This window comes from Panthera leo, chromosome A2, assembly GCF_018350215.1.
Source record: "Panthera leo isolate Ple1 chromosome A2, P.leo_Ple1_pat1.1, whole genome shotgun sequence".
NCBI lineage: Eukaryota > Metazoa > Chordata > Mammalia > Carnivora > Felidae > Panthera > Panthera leo.
The window spans coordinates 20,062,971-20,088,136 of record NC_056680.1 but is presented as its reverse complement, the minus strand read 5'-3'; the positions used below and the strand labels follow the sequence as shown (position 1 = coordinate 20,088,136).

General features: G+C 37.9%; 1 protein-coding gene across 16 annotated transcripts in view; it reads left to right on the top strand.

The window, feature by feature from the left end:
* DCAF1 (DDB1 and CUL4 associated factor 1) overlaps window positions 1-25,166 on the top strand; it is a 90,110-nt gene that overhangs the window by 8,907 nt on the left and 56,037 nt on the right. For 12 of the 16 annotated variants that reach the window (XR_006199859.1, XR_006199858.1, XR_006199857.1 and 9 more), the window contains exons 2-5: window positions 8,586-8,703; window positions 13,599-13,675; window positions 15,799-15,872; window positions 18,519-18,632. Coding sequence is in view for 11 of the 16 variants with exons in the window: in XM_042929511.1 (XP_042785445.1) it covers window positions 8,594-8,703; window positions 13,599-13,675; window positions 15,799-15,872; window positions 18,519-18,632 (375 nt within the window). In the remaining 5 variants the exon portion in view is untranslated. Of the gene's footprint in view, window positions 1-8,585; window positions 8,704-13,598; window positions 13,676-15,798; window positions 15,873-18,518; window positions 18,633-25,166 lie in introns of those variants that run through there. The other 4 variants (XM_042929507.1, XM_042929508.1, XM_042929510.1 and 1 more) reach the window with 3 other exon arrangements.

The following is a 25,166-nucleotide window of genomic DNA, read 5'->3' as shown; positions in this document are numbered from 1 at the left end:
ATGGAAAATTTTAAACGATTGTTTATCCATTCCGATTCAATGATTGTTAATATCTTGTTATATTTTCTCTATAGGTGTGGTGTATATTTCTTATTTTGTGGAACCATTTGGAAGTTAGTTGCAGACACATCATCTCTAAATACTTTAGCAGGCAACCTTTAGGTTTAGGACATTCCGCATATTTTTTGTGGGCCTTTATTTCATTGCATGGACAGTATTACCATTTAGCCTTCAGAACAACCACTTCCACTTCACAGATAAGGAAATTGAGATTTGGAGAAGTTAAATAACTTGACCCAGGATCTCATGGGTATATTTGCAGAGTTGGCATATGAATGCTTGAAATCCTTTTCTACCAAAGTACCAATTGATTGGTCGTTGGGACTTCTCTGAGCCCCTTTTATTATCTGTAAAAAAAAAGGGTAGGGTTGTTGTGAAAATTCAGAATAACATTAGAAATTAGCCAAATGTCCCATATTAATATTCAGTAATTGGTAACTATTGTGTCATTATTGGATAGGCCATAAATTCTGTGTACCACTTAAAGAACTCACTTTAAAACGTGGTGAATTGAGTAATGTACCTTCACTGTCATGTGCATAACAAGATGACTGCACCTTTAACATTTTATATTAATGGTCTTTCATTGATAATAAAGTAAATTATCATTGATATTTTTAAAAAATTATTTTTATTTTTTATTTTTTATTTTATTATTTTTTTTTAATTTATTTTTGGGACAGAGAGAGACAGAGCATGAACGGGGGAGGGGCAGAGAGAGAGGGAGACACAGAATCGGAAACAGGCTCCAGGCTCCGAGCCATCAGCCCAGAGCCTGACGCGGGGCTCGAACTCACGGACCGCGAGATCGTGACCTGGCTGAAGCCGGACGCTTAACCGACTGCGCCACCCAGGCGCCCCTAAAAAATTATTTTTAATGCTTATTTATTTTTGAGAGGCGGGGGAAGGGCAGAGATAGGGAGACACGGAATCCAAAGTAGATCTCAGGCTGTCAGCGCAGAGCCCTATGCGGGGCTCGAACTCACCCAACTGTGAGATCATGGCTTGAGCCAAAGTTGAGTACACAATCAACTGAGCCACCTAGGCACCCCAATATTAATTTAGTCAATTACAAGTTTAAGTTTTGCCTGGGCAAGTGAAAGTTATTCCCCAAATTATAGTTATTCATAAACATAATTAAATGGAAGTTTTGAAAATGATGCCAAAAGAATATATGTGTTTCTAAATTGAACTCTAAAATTTTAGTATTTCAGTGCCCTTGATTTTACCTTTTTCTTCTTAAACTTTTTATTTTTCAAAAAAATTTTAAATATTTATTTTTGAAGAAGCGACAGAGTGTGAGTGGGGGAAGGGTAGAAAGGAGACACAGAATCCTAAGCAGGCTCCAGGCTCCGAGCTGTCAGCACAGTGCCTGATGTGGGGCTCGAACTCACGAGCTGTGAGATCATGACCGGAGCTGAAGTCGGACCCCCAACTGACTGAGCCACCCAGGCACCCCATTAGTTTTATTTTTTTTTTAAATGTTTGTTTATTTTTAAGAGAGGAGATTGAGTGTGAGGCAGGGAAGGGCAGAGAGGGAGGGAGACAGAGGATCTGAAGCGGGGTTCTGTGTTGAGAGTAGACAGCCTGATGTGGGGCTCGAACTCTTGAACCACAAGATCATGACCTGAGCCGAAGCCAGAGGCTTAAGGACTGAGCCACCCAGGTGCCCCTTGAGTTAACCTTTATTAAACATAATATTTTCCTTAAACTTTGCCTTTATATGTTCTATGTTGATCTCTTAAGTTATCCAAGAGGCATTCCCTCCTGATTTTTTTCCCACTTAAAAAAAAAAACTTGTGGTCAAATTCACATACCATAAATTGGCCACTGACCATTTTATAGCGTTCAATTCAGTGGTATTTAGTAGACTAACAATGTTGTGCAACCATTACAATGTCTTTTAGTTTCAAGATGTTTTCATCACCCCATTTCGTTTAGACAGTACTCCATATGTTCCCCCAATCCCAAGCCCCTGGCAACCAGTAGGCAAGTTTCTGATAAATTTACCTATTCTGGATGTTTTGTGTAAATAGAATCATAAAATATATAACCCTTTGTGTCTGGCTTCTTTCACTTAGTGTATTTTCAATTTTTTTTTTAAAGTTTTACTTATTTATTTGGAAGGAGGATGGAGAGAGAGAGCCAGAAATCCCCAAATCCCAAACAGGCTCCACACCATCAGCATGGAGCCTGATGCAGGGCTTGGTCACATGAACTGTGAGATCATAACCTGAACTGAAATCAAGAGTTGGATGCTTAACCCACTGAGCCGCTCAGGTGCCCTGAATATTTTCAGTTTTCTTTCACAGCTCTAACATATATCAGTACTTCATTTCTTTCTGTGGCTGAGTAATATTGCATTGTATAAATGTAACCACATTGTGTTTATCCACTCATTTTTCGATAAACATCTTTTGGCTATTGTTTCCACCTTTTGGCTATTGTGAATATGCTAACTTTGAACATTTGTGTACAAATACTTCTTTGAGTATCTTTTTCAGTTCTTTTGTGCATATACCTTAGTGTGGAATTGCTGGGTCATATGGTAATTCTATGTTTAACTTTTTAAAAAGTTTTTGAGGAGGCACCAAATTGTTTTCCATAGTTGTTATGCCATTTTATGTTACCACCAACAGTGTGCTTTCCATTTTCTCCACATCCATGCCAATGATCATTATTGTCTTCTTCTTTTTAATGTTTATTTTGATAGAGAGCATCTGTGTGTGAGCGGGAGGGGTAGAGAGAGAGAATCTCAAGCAGCTGACAGCACACAGCCTGACAGCACAGAGCCTAATGCGGGGCTCGATCCCGTGAACTGGGAGAATAATGACCTGAGTCGAAATCAAGAGTTGGACATTTATCTCACTGAGCCACCAGGCACCCTTATGATCATTCTTTTCTGATTTTTTGATTCTAGTCATTTTAGTTGATGTAAGTGGTATCTTATTGTGGTTTTGATATTCATTTCTTTGATGAATATAGATCATCTTATGATATAGAGCATCTTTTGGAGAAGTGCCCATTCAGGTTCTCTGCCCTTTTTTAAGTCAGGTTTTTTTGTTGTTGTTGAATTGTTCTTTATATATCTTGGATACTAGATCCTTATCAGATATGATTTGCAAATATTTTCTCCCATTTCATGGATTGTCTTTTCATTTTCTTGGTAATGTCACTTGATGCACAAAAGTTTTAAACATTGAAGTCCACTTTATGTGTTTGTTCTTTTGTTGCTTATGCTTTTGCTGTCATAAATAAAAATCCTTTGCCAATTTCAGGGCCATGAAGATTTACCCTTATGTGTACCTCTAAGAGTTTTATAGTGTAAGTTTCCACATTTAGGTCTTTGATCCATTTTGAGTTAATTATTGTATGTGGTATGAGTCAAGGCCTCAGCCTCATTCTTTTGTATGTGGATATCCAGTTGTTTCAGCACCATTAGTCTTTCTAATAATGGTCTATTGGTCTTTCAATAAATTCTTTCCCTATTGAATGGTGTGGCATACTTGTTGAAAATTAGTTGATTATAAATGTGAATTTTTATTTCTGGACTCTTGGTTCTGTTGCATTGGTGTATATGTCTATCTTAATGCCAGTACCACACTATTTTGATCACTGTAGCTTTGTAGTAAGTTTTGAAATAAGTGTGGGAGGTGTCTGGGTGGCTCAGTTGGTTCAGCATCTGATTCTTGATTTCGGCTCAGGTCATGATCCCAGGGTTGTGGGATCGAGCCCTTCATTGGGCTCTGTGCTGAGCATGGAGCCTGCTTAGGATTCTCTCTCTCTCTCTCTCTCTCTCTCTCTCTCTCTCTCTCTCAGATTAAAATAAGTAAATGAAATCTGAAGTGTGAATCCTCCAATTTTGTTCTTTTAAAGATAGTTTTAGTTATCAGTGTTTCCATTTTTGCAAAAAAATGTCATTAAGATTTTGATACAGATTGCACTGACTATTGACCATTTCGGAGAGTATTGCTTTCTTAACAGTATTAAATCTTCTAATAACGTGAACATAAGGTGTCTTTTCATGTATTTAAGTCTTCTCTAATTTTTTTTTTTTTTCAACGTTTTTTATTTATTTTTGGGACAGAGAGAGACAGAGCATGAACGGGGGAGGGGCAGAGAGAGAGGGAGACACAGAATCGGAAACAGGCTCCAGGCTCTGAGCCATCAGCCCAGAGCCCGACGCGGGGCTCGAACTCACGGACCGCGAGATCGTGACCTGGCTGAAGTCGGACGCTCAACCGACTGCGCCACCCAGGCGCCCCCAAGTCTTCTCTAATTTATTCCAGCAATATGTTGTAGTTTTCAGTGTATAAATCTTGTGCTTTTTGGAGTTAAACTTACTCCTTAATATTTTGTTATTTTTGGTGCTATTATAAATGAAACTTAAAAAATGTTTATTCATTTTTGAGAGAAAGAAAGCAAGTGGGGGAGGGCAGAGAGAGTGGGACAGAGGATCCCAAAGCGGGCTCCATGCTAACAGCAGAGAGCCCGATGTAGGGCTCTAACTCATGAGTCACAATATCATGACCTGAGCTGAAATCAGATGCTTAACTGACTGAGCCACCCAGGTGCCCCAAGAGGGAATTTGGCTCTATTCCACGACTCTGGGATCATGACCTGACTGAAATGACTGAAATGAAGTGTCAGATGCTCAGCTGAGTCAACCTAGGTGCCCCAAAATTATTTTCTAAATTTCATATTTGGATTGTTTGTTGCTGGCATGTAGCAGTACAACTGATTCTTTGTGTTGATCTTGTACTCTGTAACGTTCCTAAAATTTGTTAATTAGCGTTTTTTTTGTGAATTCTCTAGGATTTTCTATATATAGATTATGTTACCTGTGAGTAAGGATAGTTTTACTTCTTTTCCAACTTGGATGCTTTTTCTTTCTTTTTCTTATTTAATTGCTCTGGCTAGAACTCCAGTACAGTGTTTAATATAAGTGTGAAAGCAGGCATCCTTGTCTTTTTTTGTGATTTTTAGGGAGAAAGCTTTCATTCTCACCATTGAGTGTAATGTTACCTGTGGGTTTTTTTTTTTTTTTTTAAGTTTATTTATTTTGAGGGAGAGTGTGAGTGGGGGAGGGGCAGAGAAAGAGAGGGAGAGACAGTGAGAATCTCAAGAATCCCTGTCCACGCAGAGCCAGACATGGAGTTCAAACTCACGAACCATGAGATCATGACCTGAGCTGAAATCAAGAGTCGAATGCTTAACTGACTGAGCCACCCAGGTGCCCTTCTGTGGGTTTTTTAAATACCCTTTACCATGTTGAGGAAGTTCTTTTCTGTTCCCAGTTTGAGTTTGTTTACTTTTTCTTTTTTCACAAAAGGGTAATGGATTTTATCAGATTTTTTTTTCTCTGTTAATGAGATGAGCATGCGTTCTTTTTTTTCATCCTATTAATATATTACATTGATTTTTGTATGTTGAACCACTTTTGCATTCCTAGGATAAATCCCACATGGTCATGATCTGTAATTCTGTTAACATGTTGCTGTGTTCAGCTTGCTAGTATTTTGTTGAGGGTTTTTGCATCTGTATTGATGAAAGATATTTGTAGTTTTCTTGTGATGGCTTTATATGGTTTTGGCATAAGGGTAATGCTGGCTTCATGGAATAGATTAGCAAGTGTCCTTTCTCTTCTATGTTGTGAAAGGATTTGAGGATTGATGTTAATTTTCTTCAAGTGTTTATTAGAGTTCACCGGGAAAGCCATCTTTTTTTTTTAACACTTTTGGGATGTGTCTTAAGAGATTAATTTTGCTGTTACTGCTTTGCCCGGTTTCTAGATCTTCATCATAAAATTTTACTGTCTAAAAAAATTGGCTTAAATTATTGTGCGCCCCCCCCCCCCCAACTCCTAGTGCTAGTATTCCTCAAGATTGTGAAGGTCCTGAAAAAACAAGAAACAACTCAAAAACTCTTGTAGACCAGAGTACACTAGGGAGACATGACAACTAAGTGCTACATGGTATCCTGGATGAGATCTTGGAACAGAAAAAGGACATGGATGGAAAACCTGGTGAAATCTGAATTAAGTTGAGTTTATTTAATGATAAAGTATCAATGTTGGGTCTTTCTTTCTCTTTTCTTTCTTTCTTTCTTTCTTTCTTTCTTTCTTTCTTTCTTTCTTCCTTCCTTCTCCTTCCTTCCTTCCTTCCTTCCTTCCTTCCTTCCTTCCTTCCTTCCAACGCGAACCAGGGAGAGGAAGAGAGAGAATCTTAAGCAGTCGCCATGCTTAGTGTGGAGCCCAAAGTGGGGCTCGATACCACAACCTGGGATCATGACCTGAGCTGAAATCAAGAGTCAGATGCTCAACAAGCGGAACCACCCAGGTGCCCCTCACACTTATTTCAAAACTTACTACAAAGCTACAGTGATTAAAACACTGTGCTGCTGGCATTAAGATAGACATATATGCCAATGCATAGAACTGAGAGTCTCTGATGCTTAACCAGTTGAACCACTCACATGCCCCTCAATGTTGGGTTTCTTAATTTTGATATTGTGCTGCTATAAACTAATATGGTGCATTAGGGGAAACTGAACTGGATGAGGGGTATATTTGAATTCTCTCTACTACCTTTGCAATTTTTTTATGAATCTAAAATCATTCCAAATACAGTTATTTTAAAAAATGCATAGTCCATGGTGACTGAAAAATACAACCTGGGTTTTCTCAAGTTAAAATCAGAGGTCTGTATTAGTCACACCTGCAGTATTTCCTTTTTTGTGACTCTGGCTAGAGAGGCTAAAAATGTGGATTCTTGGGGGTTCCTGGGTGACTCAGGCAGTTAAGCTGACTTGAACTCAGGTCATGATCTTGTGGTTTGTGAGATCAAGTCTCATTTTGGGCTCTGTGCTCACAGCCTGGAGCCTGCTTGGGATTCTCTCTCTCCCTTCCTCTGCCCCTCATCCGTTCATGCTCTCTCTCAAGAAAAAATAAAAAAGTTAAAACAATAAAAATGTGGATTCTTCTCTGCAGAAAAGAAGACTTTAAAAAATTATTTGGAAATAGTCTCCTTTGGTGACATGAATCACAGTGTACTGTTAGAAGTGCCTCTACTTTATTAAAACACGAATATTTACATTTTATTTTATTTTTTAAAGTTTTTTTTTTTTTTTTTTAATTTATTTAAGTAATCTCTGCACCCAACGTGGGGCTTGAACTCATGACCCTGAAATCAAGATGTGCATGCTCCTCTGACTGAGCAAGCCAGGTGCTCCACAAATATTTACATTCTAGACAGTTGGTGGTATTTTTCACATGTATTTCCTTTGGTCTTATGGTAGATATCTTTAGAAGAGTTAATAATTCTAGATCAGATAGTAATCCCTTTCTAGTGTTAAAGTGTTTTTATGGAGTGGTTGCTATTTCTGTGAAAACAAATTTTGCAGGGAAAGTCTGACAGTTTGATCTTAAGACTACTTTGGCAAAGAAGTTGGTCTGTAAGCCATCTAAACATTTGAGTCTTATTTATCCCTTTTGGAGCCCCTTATAAATAAACTTCTCTTCCTCATGTGGATGTCTCATGGCATCTCCTTCAAAGCTTGTCTCAGCTCCCTGTCCCTCTGTATCCGTGGACTGACCGCTCAACCTAGCAACTTCTCTCCTTCTTTCCATCCTCTCATGCTCTTCCTAGGAAATCAGCTGTGAGAGAGGTTAGGAAGCCTGAAGGATAAATGGGTTTATAATGCTCCTCAACTTTCATGTTGGTAATGATCCACTTTAGTTCTTGGCCTTTTGTTAAGAATTGACAGGAATATATTATTTATCTTTCATAGAACTTTCCCCCAAAGATTTACGAGAGCAAAATATTTTGGGGAGTGGTTTTTGCTACATTTTCTATTAAAAAAAAAAAAAAAAAAAGCTTCAGGGACCCTGGGTGGGTGGCTTAGTCGGTTAAGTGTCTGACTCTTGATTTCAGCTCAGGTCATGATCTCATGGTTCACGAGATTGAGCCCTGCATTGGAGTCTGTGCTGATAGTATGGAGTTTGCTTGGGATATTCTCTCTCTCTCTCTCTCTCTCTCTCTCTCTCTCTCTGTGTGTGTGTGTGTGACCCTCCTCTGCTTGTGCACACGTGCTCTCTCTCTCGTTCTCTCTCAAAATATGTAGCTTCAGAATTTTGGTCCTCAGAGATCTAAGTCAAGGGATTTTTGTATGTGTGGTATGTAGACGTATGCATTTTTGAGGAGAGAAAGGGATCCCAGCTTTTTGTCTGATTCTCAAAAGGGGTTCCTGATCCTAGAAAGGTAAGAATCACAGTTTTCATCCAGTTTGTGTCATTTGACAGTTAAGCAAACCGAGGTTGGGAGGGGGTGAAAGGACTTGAAGAGTATTCCGGCTCCCAGTGCTGGGTTTCCCACTGTACCACAAATGAAATTATCTGAGGGGGGGGTCTCAGAGTTAAGTTTTTGTTGCTCGCTCATCCCTTTTCTCCCCCTTTATCACTGTAGGAAGTATGTCCAGTTTATTTGCCTGTGTTCATGTGTTATTTACTTATATTTTTGATTCCTTAGGCCAAGCCATGACTACAGTAGCGGTGCATGTGGACTCCAAAGCTGAGCTCACTACCCTGCTGGAGCAGTGGGAAAAGGAACATGGCAGTGGGCAGGACATGGTACCTATCCTTACCAGGTATAAACAATTATATATTTTTAAAAATTCATTTAAAAAGGAAAAATTGGAGAGTAGGCGAACATTTTTATCTTGAATGTGAATTCTAAATCCATCTTTGTCTCACTACTTCTTGAAGCTCTTACATTTCTTACTTTTCCTTTGAGGCTGTTAGTTCTTATTCTCTTTCTTAGGTTCTTGTCTTGTCTGTGTTTCAATCCTAGGGTTTTGTTAGTGGTTCTCTTTTCTCTTCACCCTGAATATTCTACCTAGTTTTGTTCCTGTCCATGATTTAAAACATTATTCCTAGGTTCAGTTTAAAATCTCTATTTCTGCTTCAGACTCCTCTTTTTAAAAATTTCAGACCCTTTTCTCAGCTGCTTGGTGTACCCATCTTTACCTGGCTATTTGCAGACACCTGAAACATACCATGTCTACAATAGAGCTTATCATATTCATCCTGCCTCCGCCTTCTTTCACAGTTTGTGCTTTTGTACTCCCTGCTTGCTGTACATAGTTTCAAACTAAAAACCTGAAAACCATCTCCCCAGTGTATTCCTCTCTAGTACAGTTTAGCCCCCAAGCAGGATTTCTGCTTTTTCTTCTTCTTCCCTATTCCCCCTTACCACTTTGTTCATTAGATACTGATCATGTCTTGATTGGCCTCTTAGGCAGTGTGAATTTTCTCTCCATATCCAGTTTACCCTCCTCCAATACATCCTTCTATTGGCTGAAAGAGTCCTCTTTCTAAACACAAATCTGATTTTTATGTCTTTGATTGTAATTCTTCTCTGACTCCATTTTTCCTACAGAATAAAATATAAACTTTGTAGAGTAGTCTAGGAAGCCATTTATGATTTGGCCCCCGCTTCCCTTTTCTGCCTCATAGTATTAGTCTCTTTCAGTAAGGAATAGTATGGTATTTTCTAATGTCTGTGTTCCTTTAGCCTGAAATGCCTTTCTTTGGTATGTCTGTCTGCCTGGCAAAAAAATCAGTTTTGAGAATCATGTCTGTAAAACCTTCTCTGACTTTGACATTCCCAGGTAAGTTTGGGCACTCCTTTTTTTCTTTTTTAATACTTCTGTCATTCATATATATGTATGCATGTATATGCACATATACACACACATATAAAATGTGGTATAATTCCCCTCATTTTAACTCTAATCACATTGTACTATAATTCTTTTTTTTTTTTTTTCATGTATCACTTTACTAAATTGTAATTTTTTTAAAGACAGGTACTACACCTTTTTTATTGGTGTCTTCTTGGACAATGACATTTGCATGCCTGGTACATAGTAACTATGTGGGACATAATTTTACTAAATGATTGTATTAAACAGGAGAATGAAAAATACAGGCTGGAGAGGGATGCCCATGGTTTTTCTAAAGAGGAGGTCACTGGAACATGGGGATCTTTAACATCTAATCTTTGATACAGCAGAGAAAAAAGCCTTTTGTTTATGCAATGATGTATTCTATAGGAATAAAAAGAACTATGATCTTTTGAAAGTTTAAATAGGGATAAATGCTTTGTTGCTGTTGATACATGGGGAACATGTGAAAAGTGCAGTTTATTTTTTTTTTAGGAACAGGATTATTGCTGACTGGTGGAAAGTGGATTTTAATTTGTAGAGACATTGGAGATTAAGAACTACTCATCACAAGATACTTGAAATGCAGCCACAGTGAATTAAAGAGTCTAAGTATTGTGCAGTTAAAATATGAACTATTGCTGAAACTAAAAGAAGAGAGTCATAAATAGGGATAATAATGTTAGTGGTAGTTTCACCTAATTGGAAAAAGTATTTATTGAGTACATATACTAAAGATACTCAATGTTTTATTTTGAAGAATATTTCACATTCATGATCATATTTGACCCTCTACGTAGTCACTGTGCTGTGATATTCAGTAGTGCAAAGCCTAGAGGGGCTCTGTCTTCAAGGAGCTCACCATCTGGGGGGCAACTAGCAGATACAAAACAATGAGTAGTAGTACAAATTAATATCTAATGAAGTGTTAAATTGGGCAGTATGGTTCCTTAATATTGCAATGGTTATGAGTATGGAAAGAATGTTAATGAGTCAGTTTCTTTTATTCACTCAGCAAATATTTGAGGACCTTTTGTGTGTTGCAACTGTCAGACACTTCCCTGAACCTCAGTTTCCTCATTTGTCACTAAAAGTATCACTTAGAGCTGCATTGTTAAATGGCACCCTTCCTTGGAGCTGCTTGCAAAAGACAGCCAGACAGTGGAGACCTAAGCTTAGAATTTTGGGTTTTAACTCCTAATTCCTGTGGTAAAGGTTTTTTGGAATAGGGAATTGAAAGATGATGGATATAGCTTGATGAGAAGCAGAGAAAGAAGGTTTTCTAGGAAAAGTGAAAAATGTGACTAGAAAAAGCATCGAGGGGAGAAGGAACTGGGGCATTTTCTTTTTAAATTTTTATTTATTTATTTATTTATTTATTTATTTATTTTTCCAATATATGAAGTTTATTGTCAAATTGGTTTCCATATAACACCCAGTGCTCATCCCAAAAGGTGTGGGGCATGTTTTTGTGGCAGTGAGGAAAGGGCCCTCTATCATAGTGAAGGGCGAATATAAGGTAGGAGTGGAAAATAAAGTTACATGGAGCAAGATCTTTAAGGATATGCAACGTTAGACAGGTTTAAGAGCTAGTAGGATGTGTTAAAAGTCCAGTATTTTTGAAATGGGCAATTACCGTCATCCAAATTGTGGGTGTGGTAGTTCACTGGATATTTCCTGAAGTTCTTTCACATGTCTGTGGTCTCTTCTTTACCCCCACCTCAACTGACTGCATGTTTTGGGTGTTTTGGTATATTCCATGAACAGCAAATGAATTTCAGGCTTGCCTCTTCTTTTATTTGCCACAACTTTCACTACTTTTCTGGCAATTTTCCTAAGAAAAATATGTTTTTTTATCTTAGACTTTTTATTTACTATTTATGTTTTTTTATTTATTATAGTCAAATCTTTGACTTGATTCTGTGAAAAGAGACTGGAATTGGGCCAAGCTATGTGAGCGTTACCCAAGTTCTACGGTTTGTTTTTTCATATCATTGAGACATGTACTGTACAGTACTCTGCTTGATGGATTCTTTACTTGCAAAACTATCATCTATATCACATTAAAGAACTTGAGTACTACCTCCATAAGACTCCTTCCTGCCCCATCCCAGTCAAATCTACCTTAAATTGTTTTTCTGTTTGTTTTTTTTTTGATTCTTAGTTTTCATTGTAACCACACTTAACTAGCTCTCACGTGTAAGGTTTTGTTCAAAGCAGAGTACATATATTACCTTAAACCTCAAGGAAACTCTCTAAGGTAGGGACTATTCCCCTCATCTTACGGATGAGGCACAGAAAGGTTAAATAACTTGATCAAAGTCACACACAGTGGAAAAGGTATGATTTGAACCTTAGCCATCTGGCTCCAGAATCCATGTTTTTAATTTCTGTGCTGTATTGCTTAGTTTCAACTGAAGATACTAGTAGATCTTACGGTATGTAATTCTAAACATTTTATGTCACAGCCCTTTGTGGCAAAGATAATTCTCAGAGTTTAAAGGGAAGGGTAGAAAAAGTAGAAATACTTTCGAGACTTACTGGGGAAAAATATACCAGAATGGGCAAGAGTTTTTGCAGGTTGCTTAACTTTTAAGACTAGGAAGTATGGTTTTGTAGACATAAAGCATATAGGAGAGTTTGAGTTAGGACAGAGCATGACAGATACTGGAGAGTGTGAAAACCTTGTATTTGATTGTCATTATAATAGGTTAAAATATCAGTCTTAGAGTATTCAAAATGTGATTTTTCTTATTTCAAAAAGAAGGCATGAATAAAAAAAGACTAATGATACATGTAACAAATAACGTGGATCACGCAAAATATGCTGAGCTAAAGAAGCCAGTCATAAAAATAGTGTAAACAATTCCATTTATATTAAATTCTAGTACAGGCAAAACTAATCTGTGATGATAGAAAGCAGATGAGTGATTGCTTGGGATATGGGTGGGAGCTTAGGAGTGGGGGTGGGGGGAAAATGTCACAAGCTGAAGTAACAGCACTTAGGGCCCTGAAACAATTGTGAACTCTCTGAAGAGCAGAGAAGACCATGTGACTGAAGCTTATTAAACTGGAATGGAGAGTAGAAGTCAGAGATGCCAACAGAGGCTGGGTTAGTATAAGCCATGGTCATACTTGGATTTAATTGAAGTTATTGTGGTAAGTTGCTGGAAGTTGGAGAATGAATTGTCAAACATTGAAGCAAGAAGTTTGGAGAAAAGGCTGTCGCAGGTGGTTCAGGCATTTGATGATGGTGTTCTGGGCAGGGATAGGAATGGTCAAGATTTAAAGAAATGATTGAGGGTCGCTGGGTGGCTCAGTTGGTTAAGTGCCTGACTCTTGATTTTGGCTCAGGTCATGATCTCATGGTTCTTGAGTTTGAGCTCTGTGTCAGGCTCCATGCTGACAGCGCGGAACTTACTTGGGATTCTCTCTGCCCCTCCCCTGCTTGCGCTCTTTCTGTCTCAAAATAAACAAAACTTAAAAAAAAAAAAATGAAGTCAGGAGATACCTGTGTAGGTAGTGCCAAAAAGAATTGTTGTGGGAGTGAGGAGAAAGGGAAGGTTTTAACGATGACTCCTAGGTTTTTGGCTCCTTGAGGGGATGGTAGTCCAATTTTTTGAGACAGGAAAGTGGAGAGAAGAATGAGTTTGGGAGTGTTCATTGTTTTATTTAGATCTCTGTGTTCATTAGGAAAATATCTTTTTTCTCACTTTTTACTTTTATTTTACACTTTGTTGAATTGACTATAGTAGGTGGTAGTACATTTTTTTTTTGTATGCTTGTCTAGAGTTGACCCTGTCTTCCCTTTGTGCTAGGATGTCTGAATTGATTGAAAAAGAAACTGAAGAATATCGTAAGGGGGATCCAGACCCATTTGATGACCGACATCCTGGTGAGACCTGTGTTCTCTTAAGCCTGGTTCTAATTTTCTTACAAAAGAAGATAGCTTAATAGGAAAATTGAAATAGCATCTTTCATGCTAAGTTTTAAGACCATCTAATTGTTAAAATATTGTTCAAGGTGAGGTAGTAAGGAAAAATAAATTTCTAGAAAAATTGAAATTTTTGTAATATTTACATATCAAATAGAGGATAACTAAGGAGCTAAATTATGTAGGTGTACCTTATTGACTCCATTGATAGGATTACTTAAAAAGAGGAAAATGTTCTCCCTTTCTGACTTTTAACACAGAAGAGATTATTCTCTGTGCTTTAATTTTTCAAACAAGTTTGAAACAGTTATGAACTTGGATTCTTTGAAGAAATAAAAGGGATAATTACCCTTTTACTCTGAGGAAATGTAGTTGAATACATTCAGTGCCTTCCTTTTAGTTATGAAACGGATACTTGGAACCTTGAATAATAAATAGGGTTCTTGATGTCTGCTTTAGTATCTCAGCAGCTGAAGTATGCCATTTCATGTTAATTTGGTTTTATTTTGGGCTAATTAGAACCATGACAATCCAGTCTGCTTTGGCATAGAATTTGGTATGATACAGAACTATATGAGACTTGAGACTTTGCCATTTTATGTCTTCTCTAAGAGTACCAGTGGGAAAGCTTAAATCAAACTTTCTCTGTGTGAAGTGAGAAGCAGTCCTTTGTGGAAAAAAGAGATACTGTATGTGCGGAGAGAGATGAGAATGAGTGGGACTTGTAAAAATAAGAACATTGTATATATACCTGAATGGTACAGGGTTTATTTCTATTTCCTAGACTTTTGTTCTCAAATATAAGTAAGCTAGGCATTTCAAATTGAGTGTCTAGTTATTTATGTGATGTTACCTGTTGCTCTTGTCCTAGACATCCTCACTTGTGACTTTGGAGAACTATTCACCTATTTAACTCTTATCTTCAGTGAGGCAATCAGAGCATAAGTATAAATGTGAATGTGAGAGAAGAAACTAAGTTAACTTATGGGGTTATGAAAAGAATTAAAAGAGAGATGATCATGCTTAGTGACCTTGGAAAGGCCTTGGAAAGGATGAAATGGTATGAAGAAGGGAGAGACAGAATGATGATTGATACGCTTTTCAGGAGAAAATTTTAAAGACCGTTTTTTTCCCCCCTACCTCTTATGTTATTAGGTATAATTTCTATTAATAAAAATGAGGATGCCAGTTTTGTCATTTATTAAGAGAGAAAGGTAATCTGAGGTCTTCATCTAGTTTTTATGATACCATTCTGTAACTTTTCTTTTTGTGGTTTACCTTGGAATACTGATTATAGCTTGGTAGAAACTTCATAGCAGTGGCTCACATCTTCTCTTTATCCTAAATTGTATTTTGAGTTTGACTAAATTTGCCACTCTAATGATCTTAAAGGAAAATTAAAATAGATGGTATCTGTTTTAAAAACCAATAATTCTACCAATCATTACTTCTTTTACCTGTATTGAGTAGATTCTAGGTTCCTGGCCTTTCTTTCCCCAGGAGCTGAGAAGTTAAGATGGCCAAACTTATCATATCTTTAGAGTTGGTATTACTTAGTGGGATTCCCTTCCTGTGCCTACCCCTACAACCTGGAATATCATTACAGGTTTGAGGATGCATTTCTGCTACTCTTGGTATATAGTTGAAAAAGAGATTAGATTTGGAGTCTTACCTCCTCCAGGCCACCCATCAAAAGAAGTGCTTCCTACCTAAATCTGGCTGGGAAATCAGGGGTTTTCTTTCTCTTAGGCTCCTTTATGATTCTTTTTTAGACCTTGTGTACTCTTAGTAATGCTGGTCTGGGTCTACTGCACATTTATTTAGTTTGGCATGGCTGTGTAGGCAATGTGCTGGGAGATGGGAAAGTTAGAGAGCAGTGTCTCAAGTTTTTATATTGTCACTTTTAATTTTAGAGAATGTTTCTTATGAAATCTGATTCATCAAGAAAGTTTTTCTTTCTGTTTATTTTTGCTGGCATTTTAATGGTACTTGTAATAACCCAGGTGCCTTTCCAGAGGTCTGAGTTGCTTGACTGGGATGACTTACTCATTCCTTTGTTTGTTCCTCCCCTCTTCTTTTGGTAGGTCGAGCTGATCCAGAGTGTATGCTGGGCCACTTGCTGAGAATACTCTTCAAGAATGATGATTTCATGAATGCAGTAGGTTTGCTTCTTACTTTTCTCCAGAGATTATCATCAGTGGATGCTATACCTTTATTGTTTGTAAATAGTTTGTTTTCTCTTGAGGTCTTGACAAAGTTGGGAATAGTGTGGGTAGATTTTGTTTGTGTGTTTGTTTGTTTGGTATTGGTTCAACAAGCTAAGAGTCGTCATGGATTTCTTTCTTACCAAAGTCCTGGTCATGGCCAAGGTGTTTTCTCTTTGGTGTGTATTTTCATTGTTTGAATATGGCAAGGACTCCCAAGGCATCTGTACTCATCCTAGGGCAAGATGATTTTGAGTTTGGGAATATAGACGTTTTCTTGAATTTCTGAATAGAAAACTCAGAGTGATGTATGTATGAGGCATGATTCTGCACTGACACTGTGGTGTGTGCATTGGGCATGTGGAGGGAGACAAAAGTACCTTCTCTAACTCAGGGCTGTTGAGAAATAAATGAGGTGGGGGGAATATATATAGCATTCACAGGGCCTGAGATAGTAATTATTCGGTAAGTTGTAGCTGTTAGGTTTGTTTTTGGAGGCCGAATTGCATGATCCTTGAGAGCATGGGCTTTGGGGTCCATGTTTTGGGTTTAAATGGAACTTCACTGTTCACTGACAGTTTGATCTTGAGGCAACTTAAGCCTCTCCAAACTTCATTTTCTCCAAGCTTTATTTTCCTAATCTATAAAATAGGGATGATCTTCCCTTTTAAAATATTTTTGTAACCTTTGAATGAAATGAGTCATGAAAAGTGCCGTGCTCGCTTCGGCAGCACATATGCTAAAAAAAAAAAAAAAAAAGTGCTTAGCACAGAACTTGGTACATGAGGGCTCAGTAAGTACTATTATTATTATCTGTACTGTATTAACTATTATTTTCTGTATTGTATTAACTCCAATTTATTTCTTGATCACCAGTGTCTCTTCTCTGCTTCTCTGGAAATGTTGAGCTGTCCTCTAGATATCCCCACTTGGATATTCCCCACAGGCACCTTGAATTCCACCTGTCTAATTGTGTGCTGTATAGTCTGTTTCTCTTGTTCTCTAGCTCAGTAATGATGTCCTTGTCTAGCCAGCTAGACAACTTTATTTTTCCAAGTTCCTTATTCAGTTAAACTTACAGGTCTTATCATTCCTTTTCATTTAACTTCATAAATCCCTCCATTTCTTTATGTCCTTGTTGCCAGACCTTAGTTTAGCCACTACCATCTCTCTCTTGGTGATCCTAATAACCTCTTAATTGATTTCTCATCTTGTCTTGTTCTCTTCCAACCTATTCTTCACTTTATAGCCCAGAAATTTTTCTAAAATGCAAAAAGTGATCATGGCATCCTCTTGCTTGTAATCTATTAGTGGTTTCCCATTGGCCTCAAGATGAATTTTAAATTCCTCGGTTTATAAACCCAATCTTTCTGGCTTTTGTTCTTTTTAATTTTAAATTCTTGCCCTTTGTCTCGCCTCTCCTCCCCACTCTTCCTTAGCTACTCCTACTTGTCCTTTACATTCTAGCTTGAAATCCCTCCCCCTCTAAGCCTTTCTCTGATTCCTCTGCAGGGGTTGTGTGACCTCCTACAGACTTCTGTAGCATCATATACTCATGATATTTGTTTTTCCAACTGTCACTTCTGTTGGATTATGAACCCTTTGATGGTGGGACTGCATCTTATTCACTGTTGTATACCCAGCACGGAATACAGTGCCACTTAGTAGTAGAAATTCAATAATATTTGAGTACTAGAAGGAAGTTTTTTTTTTAATTTTTTTTTTTAACGTTTATTTATTTTTGAGACAGAGAGAGACACAGCATGAACGGGGGAGGGGCAGAGAGAGAGGGAGACACAGAATCGGAAGCAAGCTCCAGGCTCTGAGCCATCAGCCCAGAGCCCGACGCGGGGCTCGAACTCGCGGACCGCGAGATCGTGACCTGAGCTGAAGTCGGACGCTCAACCGACTGAGCCACCCAGGTGCCCCTAGAAGGAAGTTTTATTAACGCATTTATATATGTTTATAATTTGTATATAATATTAAATGTATTTATAGTAGAAGTACAAAATTCAAGTTTTTCATTAACTATTGTCAAAATCTGGAGGGGGTTGGTTGTCTTGCCCTGCTTTATCCTTCTGAAAAAGTGTATGTAAGAATAGGGGTTAAAAAAAGAATAGGGAGTGATTTCTTCTGGATACTCTTTTTTGAGAGAGAGCGCATGTGCCCAAGTGGGGGAGTGGCAGAGGGTGAGGGAGAGAGGGAGAATCTTAAGCAGGCTCCATACCCAGCTTGGAGCCTGACATTGCCTCCATCTCAGGACCATGAGATCATGACCTGATTTGAAATCAGGAGTCAGATGCTTAACTGACTGACTGAGCCACCCAGGCCCCCCTTCTTGATATTCTTTGAGCTTTAATTTCTGTGGTTGCTGATTTGTTCTTTTGGGAGGATTTGACATTAAAGCTGCAGAAGAAATATATGATCCCATCATGGCTCAGTGGGTTATAATAATTAAGGGTTTAATTAGTAATTGTTAGGTATAATCTTCTTAAATACCTCTTAGGGAAGTGATGGGAATGTATTGAGTTTATTAGACTTCATTAATTTGCCTGGGTTGAATTTCAGATGAAAAGTATTCCTCTGTTTTTTTTTTACAGCTGGTGAATGCATATGTGATGACAAGCCGAGAGCCCCCTTTGAACACTGCAGCTTGCAGACTTCTATTGGACATCATGCCAGGGCTGGAAACTGCTGTTGTCTTTCAAGAAAAGGTACTTACTAAAAAGAAAAGTCATTTTATTTTTAAATTGAATGTTGATCTGTTTGATTTGTCTTTGTTAAGATAATTGTTACACATTTTTATGACAATAATATGTTATAGAAATATAAGAAATCAATAAAAATATAAGAGTAATTGTTTTCATGAGTACTTACTGCTTAGGTGCTATAGTATATCTTAAGTCTTAAGATTGTATGTTAATTGTATGTTTATTAAATTATTATTTAATAATATACAATTATTATATTGTATATAATAATATACAATTATTATATTGTATATAATAATATACAATTGTAGGGGCGCCTGGGTGGCGCAGTCGGTTAAGCGTCCGACTTCAGCCAGGTCACGATCTCGCGGTCCGTGAGTTCGAGCCCCGCGTCAGGCTCTGGGCTGATGGCTCGGAGCCTGGAGCCTGTTTCCGATTCTGTGTCTCCCTCTCTCTCTGCCCCTCCCCCGTTCATGCTCTGTCTCTCTCTGTCCCAAAAATAAATAAAAAACGTTGAAAAAAAAAATTAAAAAAAAAAAAAATATACAATTGTATATTATTTGTATATTGTATACAATATACAAATTGTATGTAATAATATACAATTATTAAAATTGTATGTTTATTTATTTTTGAGACAGAGAGAGACAGAGCATGAATGGGGGAGAATCAGAGAGAGAGGGAGACACAGAATCTGAAGCAGGCTCCAGGCTCTGAGCTGTCAGCACAGAGCCCGACGCGGGGCTCGAACTCACGGACTGTGAGATCGTGACCTGAGCCGAAGTCGGACGCTTAACCGACTGAGCCACTCAGGCACCCCCCAAATTTTTTTTTTAATGTTTATTTTGAGAGAGATAGAACACAAGTCCGGGAGGGGCAGAGGGAGAGGGAGACACAGAATCTGTAACAGTCTCCAGACTGAGCTGTCAGCAGAGCCTGACGTGTGGCTTGAACCCATGAACCGTGACATCATGACCTGAGCCGAAGCCAGATGCTTAACTGACTGAGCCATCCAGGCGCCCTGGTTAAGATTGTATGGTTTTAGAACGGATTTATGATATTATCCAAACTCTTATTCTTCATGAGTTGTCTTCCTTAGTGAGGAAGGACTTTTCTACTTTGAGGAAACCCATTCTATTCTTGTGGTATTTATTATTTTTAATTTTTTGGGGGTAGTATTTAATATTTTGTTAATATTTGAAGATCTGTTTTGTGCTGTGTCTTATGGTGGGTGTTGATAATACTTTTGTCAGCAAGATGGAAGATTTCACATAATGTATTTGGGAGGGCACATACAAATAAACTGATAATTTCAAATAAGGATAAGTACTATGAAGACCAGAAAATGGTAATTTGATAGTGACTGTGATAGTGAGTGTGTGTGTATACTTCAAATGTCAAAAATTTGTTGCTCTGTTTTTAGAAGTAATACAGATATTTTGTTCTCAGCATTAAGAATTTGCAGTGTGAATTGGGTATGTCACATAATTTTCTTTTTCTCAAAGATATTAAAATTTAATGTTCTGAAACAATCTGGAGGTCTTAGTGTAGTTAAATGTAGAAACCAAATGAAAGATCTGGAAATAGATTTTCATTTAACTTCTTTAAAAGTTTATTTTTCTTTTTTTGAGAGAGTGTGTGTGCAAGCGGGGAGGGGCAGAGAGAGGGAGAGAGAATCCCAAGTAGGCTCTGTGCTGACAACTCTGACATGGGGCTTGAATTCACAAATGGTGAGATCATGACCTGAGGCAGATCAAGAGTTGGACACTTAACTGACTGAGCCACTCAAGTTCCCCATCATTTAACTTTTAAGGAAATTGTTACGCAATTGTATCACATAAGGTATCTTAGAGAATAGCATTGTAATTAATGTTGTGATTTGCACATTGTATACAGACAAGTTTTAAAAATCTCCAATTAGTTATGATTGTGGGAGACCAAAAACATCTATATACTTCTCAGAAATATTTTAATATGCATTTTTTATTAAATGTTTATTTATTTTGAGAGAGAGAGCATGTGTGTGACCAGGGGAGGGGCAGAGAGGAAGAGGGAGAGAGAGAATCCCAAGCAGTCTCCGAGCTGTAAGCACGGAGCCTGAGTGGGGGTGGGGGTGGGGCTCGAGCTCGATCCCACAAACCATGAGATTGACCTGAGCTGAAAGCAAGAGTTGGGCACTTAACCAGCTGAGCCATCCAGCTGCCCCTTAATATGCATTCTTTTGAAAACCAAGATGACAAATGAAGCATTTATAGCAGTGTATTTGTATATGCAAGATTTGTAGAAGACCATAGATGATTTTACTGTGCTTTGTAAAAGTGTCCTGGTTGTCATTGTAGGAAAGTCATCTCTGGTTCTTTATAGTTGCATCATTGTATATTTAGAATGAAGTAAATACCCTTTGGATGTCAGAAACACTGAGGGATTTTTTTGAGTAATAAAATTTGTTTCATAATAACTCATTTCTGGTGAGAGAAGTGAATTATTAAAGCAAAATCACATGTTAGATAGGAAATAACATAGCCTTGAATCCAGTGTCCTAGAGCACAGATTACAAACTTCTTTGAGATTGTGAGGCCTTAATGTTGGATTACATGATGATCTTTATCCTTCAGAAGTATCCTATGCAAATTTTTTGGTGTGAACCAATATTTTACTTTAAAATACAATTATAACTTGTAAATTAATGAGTTAGAGATCATTATTTTTGGAAAGATGGGCTACTGGTGTTTTACAAAGCTCTGGTTCAGACTCTGCTTTACAGCAGTATTTCTTAAACTTTGTGAACTGTAGTAACATGTTTTTACATTGCAACCCAGTACATACAGTAAGTATATGAAAAAAGTTTTTTGAACATTGTTTACTCTTTGTGTGATACATTCTGATATTTCACTAAATTGATTCTATTTTAGCCACTATTTTTTAAAAAAAGTTGCTTATTTGTACTTTCAGAGATAGTGAAATAGCTTTACATTTTATTTACAATTATTTGACTGTAGTTTTCTTCATTATATTAAGCGTGTTACAGAACTGAGCACTTTAATATTATTTATGTAATAGGTTTTTCTTTCTTTTCTTTTTTTTTTTTTAACATTTATTCATTTTTTTGAGAGACAGCACAAGCACAGGGGAGGGGCAGAGAGAGGGGGAGACACAGAATCCAAAGCAGGCTCCAGGCTTTGAGCTGTCAGCACAGAGCCTGATGTGGGACTCGAACTCATGAAACGGAAGATCATGACCTGAGCCGAAGTTGGATGCTCAACCGACTGAGCCACCCACCCAGGCGCCCTGGTTTTTCTTTTTTTTTAAGAGAGAGCGCATGTGAGGTCATGTACACATGCAGGCAGGGGAGAGACAGAGGGAGAGGGAAAGAGAATCTTAAACAGGCTCCATGCTCAGTGTGGAGCCCAATGTGGGGCCTGATACCGTGATACTGGGATCATGACCTGAGCCAAAATCAAGAGTTGAATGTTCAACCCACTGAGCTACCAAGGTGTTCCTGTACTAGGTTTTTCCTATGGTTAAGTTTGTCAGTGTTAAGTCAGGTCAGGACTTTTAGGGACTTTTTTAAAAAAGTTTTTAAATTTTTATTAAAAAAATTTTTTTAATGTTTATTTTTGAGAGAGAGACAACGCAAGCAGGGGAGGGGCAGAGAGAGAGGGGGAGACACAGAATCCGAAGCAGGCTTCAGGCTCTGAGCTGTTAGCACAGAGCCTGATGCAGGGCTTGAACCCATGGACCACCAGATCATGACCTGAGCTGAAGTTGGATGATTAATGGACTGAGCCACCCAGGTGCCTCTAGGGACTTATTTTTTAAGTATTGTTTTGATGTTTTTCTCTTTGAGGTTGTCCTTAAATTATTGGAGGTGGGAGGGATAAAATCAGAGAGACTGAGGTCTCAGAAAGTATAATCTGTAAGTGAGTGTTTCTCAGATTTTATATTCTGGAACATTAAGATTCCTCTAAAATGTTAATAGGTGCTTTATGAAAAAAGTGTCCATGAGATCATTTAATAGGTAGATGGCTACCATTTATAAAGTGCTAGCCCTGTGCTAAGCATTTGTTTTGCATCATGTATTAGTCCTCACAGCATCCTGTGAGGTAGGAAGAAAACCATGAATATATGACCTTTCAGAAGCTGAGAGGGAAAAAAAATGGTTTTAAGAAAGAAGGGAGGAGACCCAGATCTATCCAGGATAACTTGGAAACTTTCCTATTGCATGCACATACAGATTCCAGGTAAATTGCAATAAACTCTTAGAGAAATCCCTAGGTGCCAGAGGTAACTGTAAAAACAAAGTGGTAGTTGAGGACAGGAGATAAAACCTTGGCTGAACCGTTGGAACTGGGACCTCGACCCCTGTGTAAAACCAGTACTCCCAAAGGACCTTCAATGAAACAGTGCAAAAGAGAAGTATCTGCCTACTGCCATGGAAGGTGACTGGTTTCTCAGTCTGTGACTCCACTCTGATGGCAGGGGGTGAGTGTGTGGGGTAGGGGAGGATAAATCTCTGAGACACTCTGGGCACAACCTTTATTTTGGTGTATGTTTGAAATTTCTGCCATATGAATAGGAACCCCAAAGTCAAGAAATTAACAACAAAATAATTGTCCTGAACTAACCATATTCCTTGAGTGTCTGACAAAAGCAAATGTAAAATTACTCTTGGGGAAAGCTCTCATAATCCAGGCTATAATGGATTTCAGAGAACAGCAATTTCCAGGTGAAGTGAGTTCACAAAAACATTACAAAATACACCAGGAAATAATTTTTCAGGATTAGGAATTAACAATAAAAATAAAGAGAAGAATCAAATAGAACAGATATCTGAAAGATATTAGGAAGTCCCTTTTAAATGACTGGATGTGTTTTCTTTTTGGATTTTTCATTACTAGTGTATAGAAATGCAACCGATGGGGCACCTGGGTCCAGGGCTCATTTAGTTGAGTGTCCGACTTCGGCTCAGGGATCTCACGGCTTGTGTATTCGAGCCCCATGTTGGACTTTGTGCTGACAGCTCAGAGCCTGGAGCCTGCTTTGGATTCTATGTCTCCCTCTTTCTCTGCCCCTTCCCTGCTCATGCTCTCTCAAAAATAAACATTAAAAAAAAAAGAAATGTAACTGATTTTGTATGCTGTAACTTTGTTGAATTCATTTATTCTAACATTGTATGTGGAATCTTAGAAGTTTTCTACATAAAATATCATGTCATCTGTGAATAGAGATAATTTTATTTCTTCTTTTCCAACATAAATGCCTTTAATTTCTTTTTCTTGTCCAGTTCTGGCTAGAACTTACTGTGTTGAATAGAAGTAGTGAAAGCAGACATCTTTGTCTTGTTCTTTTTTTCCTAAAATTGTTTTTAGTGCTTATTTTTGAGAGAGAGCATGTGTGCGCTCATGAGCAGGGGAAGGGCAGAGAGAGAGGGAGACAGAATCTGAAGCAGGCTCCAGGCTCTGAGCTGTCAGCACAGAGCTGGACACCCATGGACCTCAGTCAAAGTCGGATGCTTAATCAGCTGAGCCACTCAGGCGCCTCTGTCTTGTTCTTGATGTTAGGGAGAAAGTCTGTTAGTCTTTTTGATTGTTGAGTATAATGTTGAGTGTGGGTGGATTTTCCATAACTGGCTTTTATGATATTAAGTAGGTTTCCTTCTGTTCCTAATTTATTAAGTATTTTAATGAAAGTGTGTTGATTTTTGGCAGATTCTTTTTGTATCAGTTGAGATGGTCAGATGGTTTTCCATTAATTCACGGTAATTTCACACTCATTTTATTGTGTGTAGTTTGGTGTACTAGATTGGTTTTTGTATGTTGAACTATGCTTGCATTCCTGGATAAATCCATTCATTGATCATGGTGTATAATCCTTTTACTGTGCTGCTGTGGTATTTTATTGAGGTTTTTTTGTATCAGTATTCATAAGGGATATTGTTCTATAGTTTTCTTATAGTCTCTTTGGCATCAGGATAACGCTGGCCTAATGGAATGAGTTTGAAGTGTTCCCTTATTTTTTGGAAGAGTTTGAGAAAGATTGGTATTCTTTAAATGTTTAGTGTACAATTCACCAATGAATTCATCTGGTCCTGAGTTTTTCTATTTTGGGAGATTTTTGATGACTGATTCAGTCTCCTTACTACTTAGGTCTTAATCAGTTTTTCTTTATGAATCAGTTTTGGTAGATTGTGTATCTAGGAATTTGTCCATTTTGTCATCTTACCTAAGTTATTCATTTTGTTGGTATATAATTGTTTATAGTGTTTTATATGTTTTTTTTTATTTCTGCAAGATTGGTAGTAAGATTGGTACAAACTTTTGTTTGTATTTTTAAATTTTATTTGTTTTTTAAGTTTGTTTATTTTGAGGAAGAGAGAGAAAGAGAGTGGGAGGAGCAGAGAGAGAGGGAGAGAGAGAATCCCAAGCAGGCTCTACACTGTCAGCACAGAGCCTGATGTGGGGCTTGAACTCCTGAACCTTGAGATCATGACCTGAGCTGAAACTTAAGAGTTGGATGCCTAACTGACTGAGCCACCCA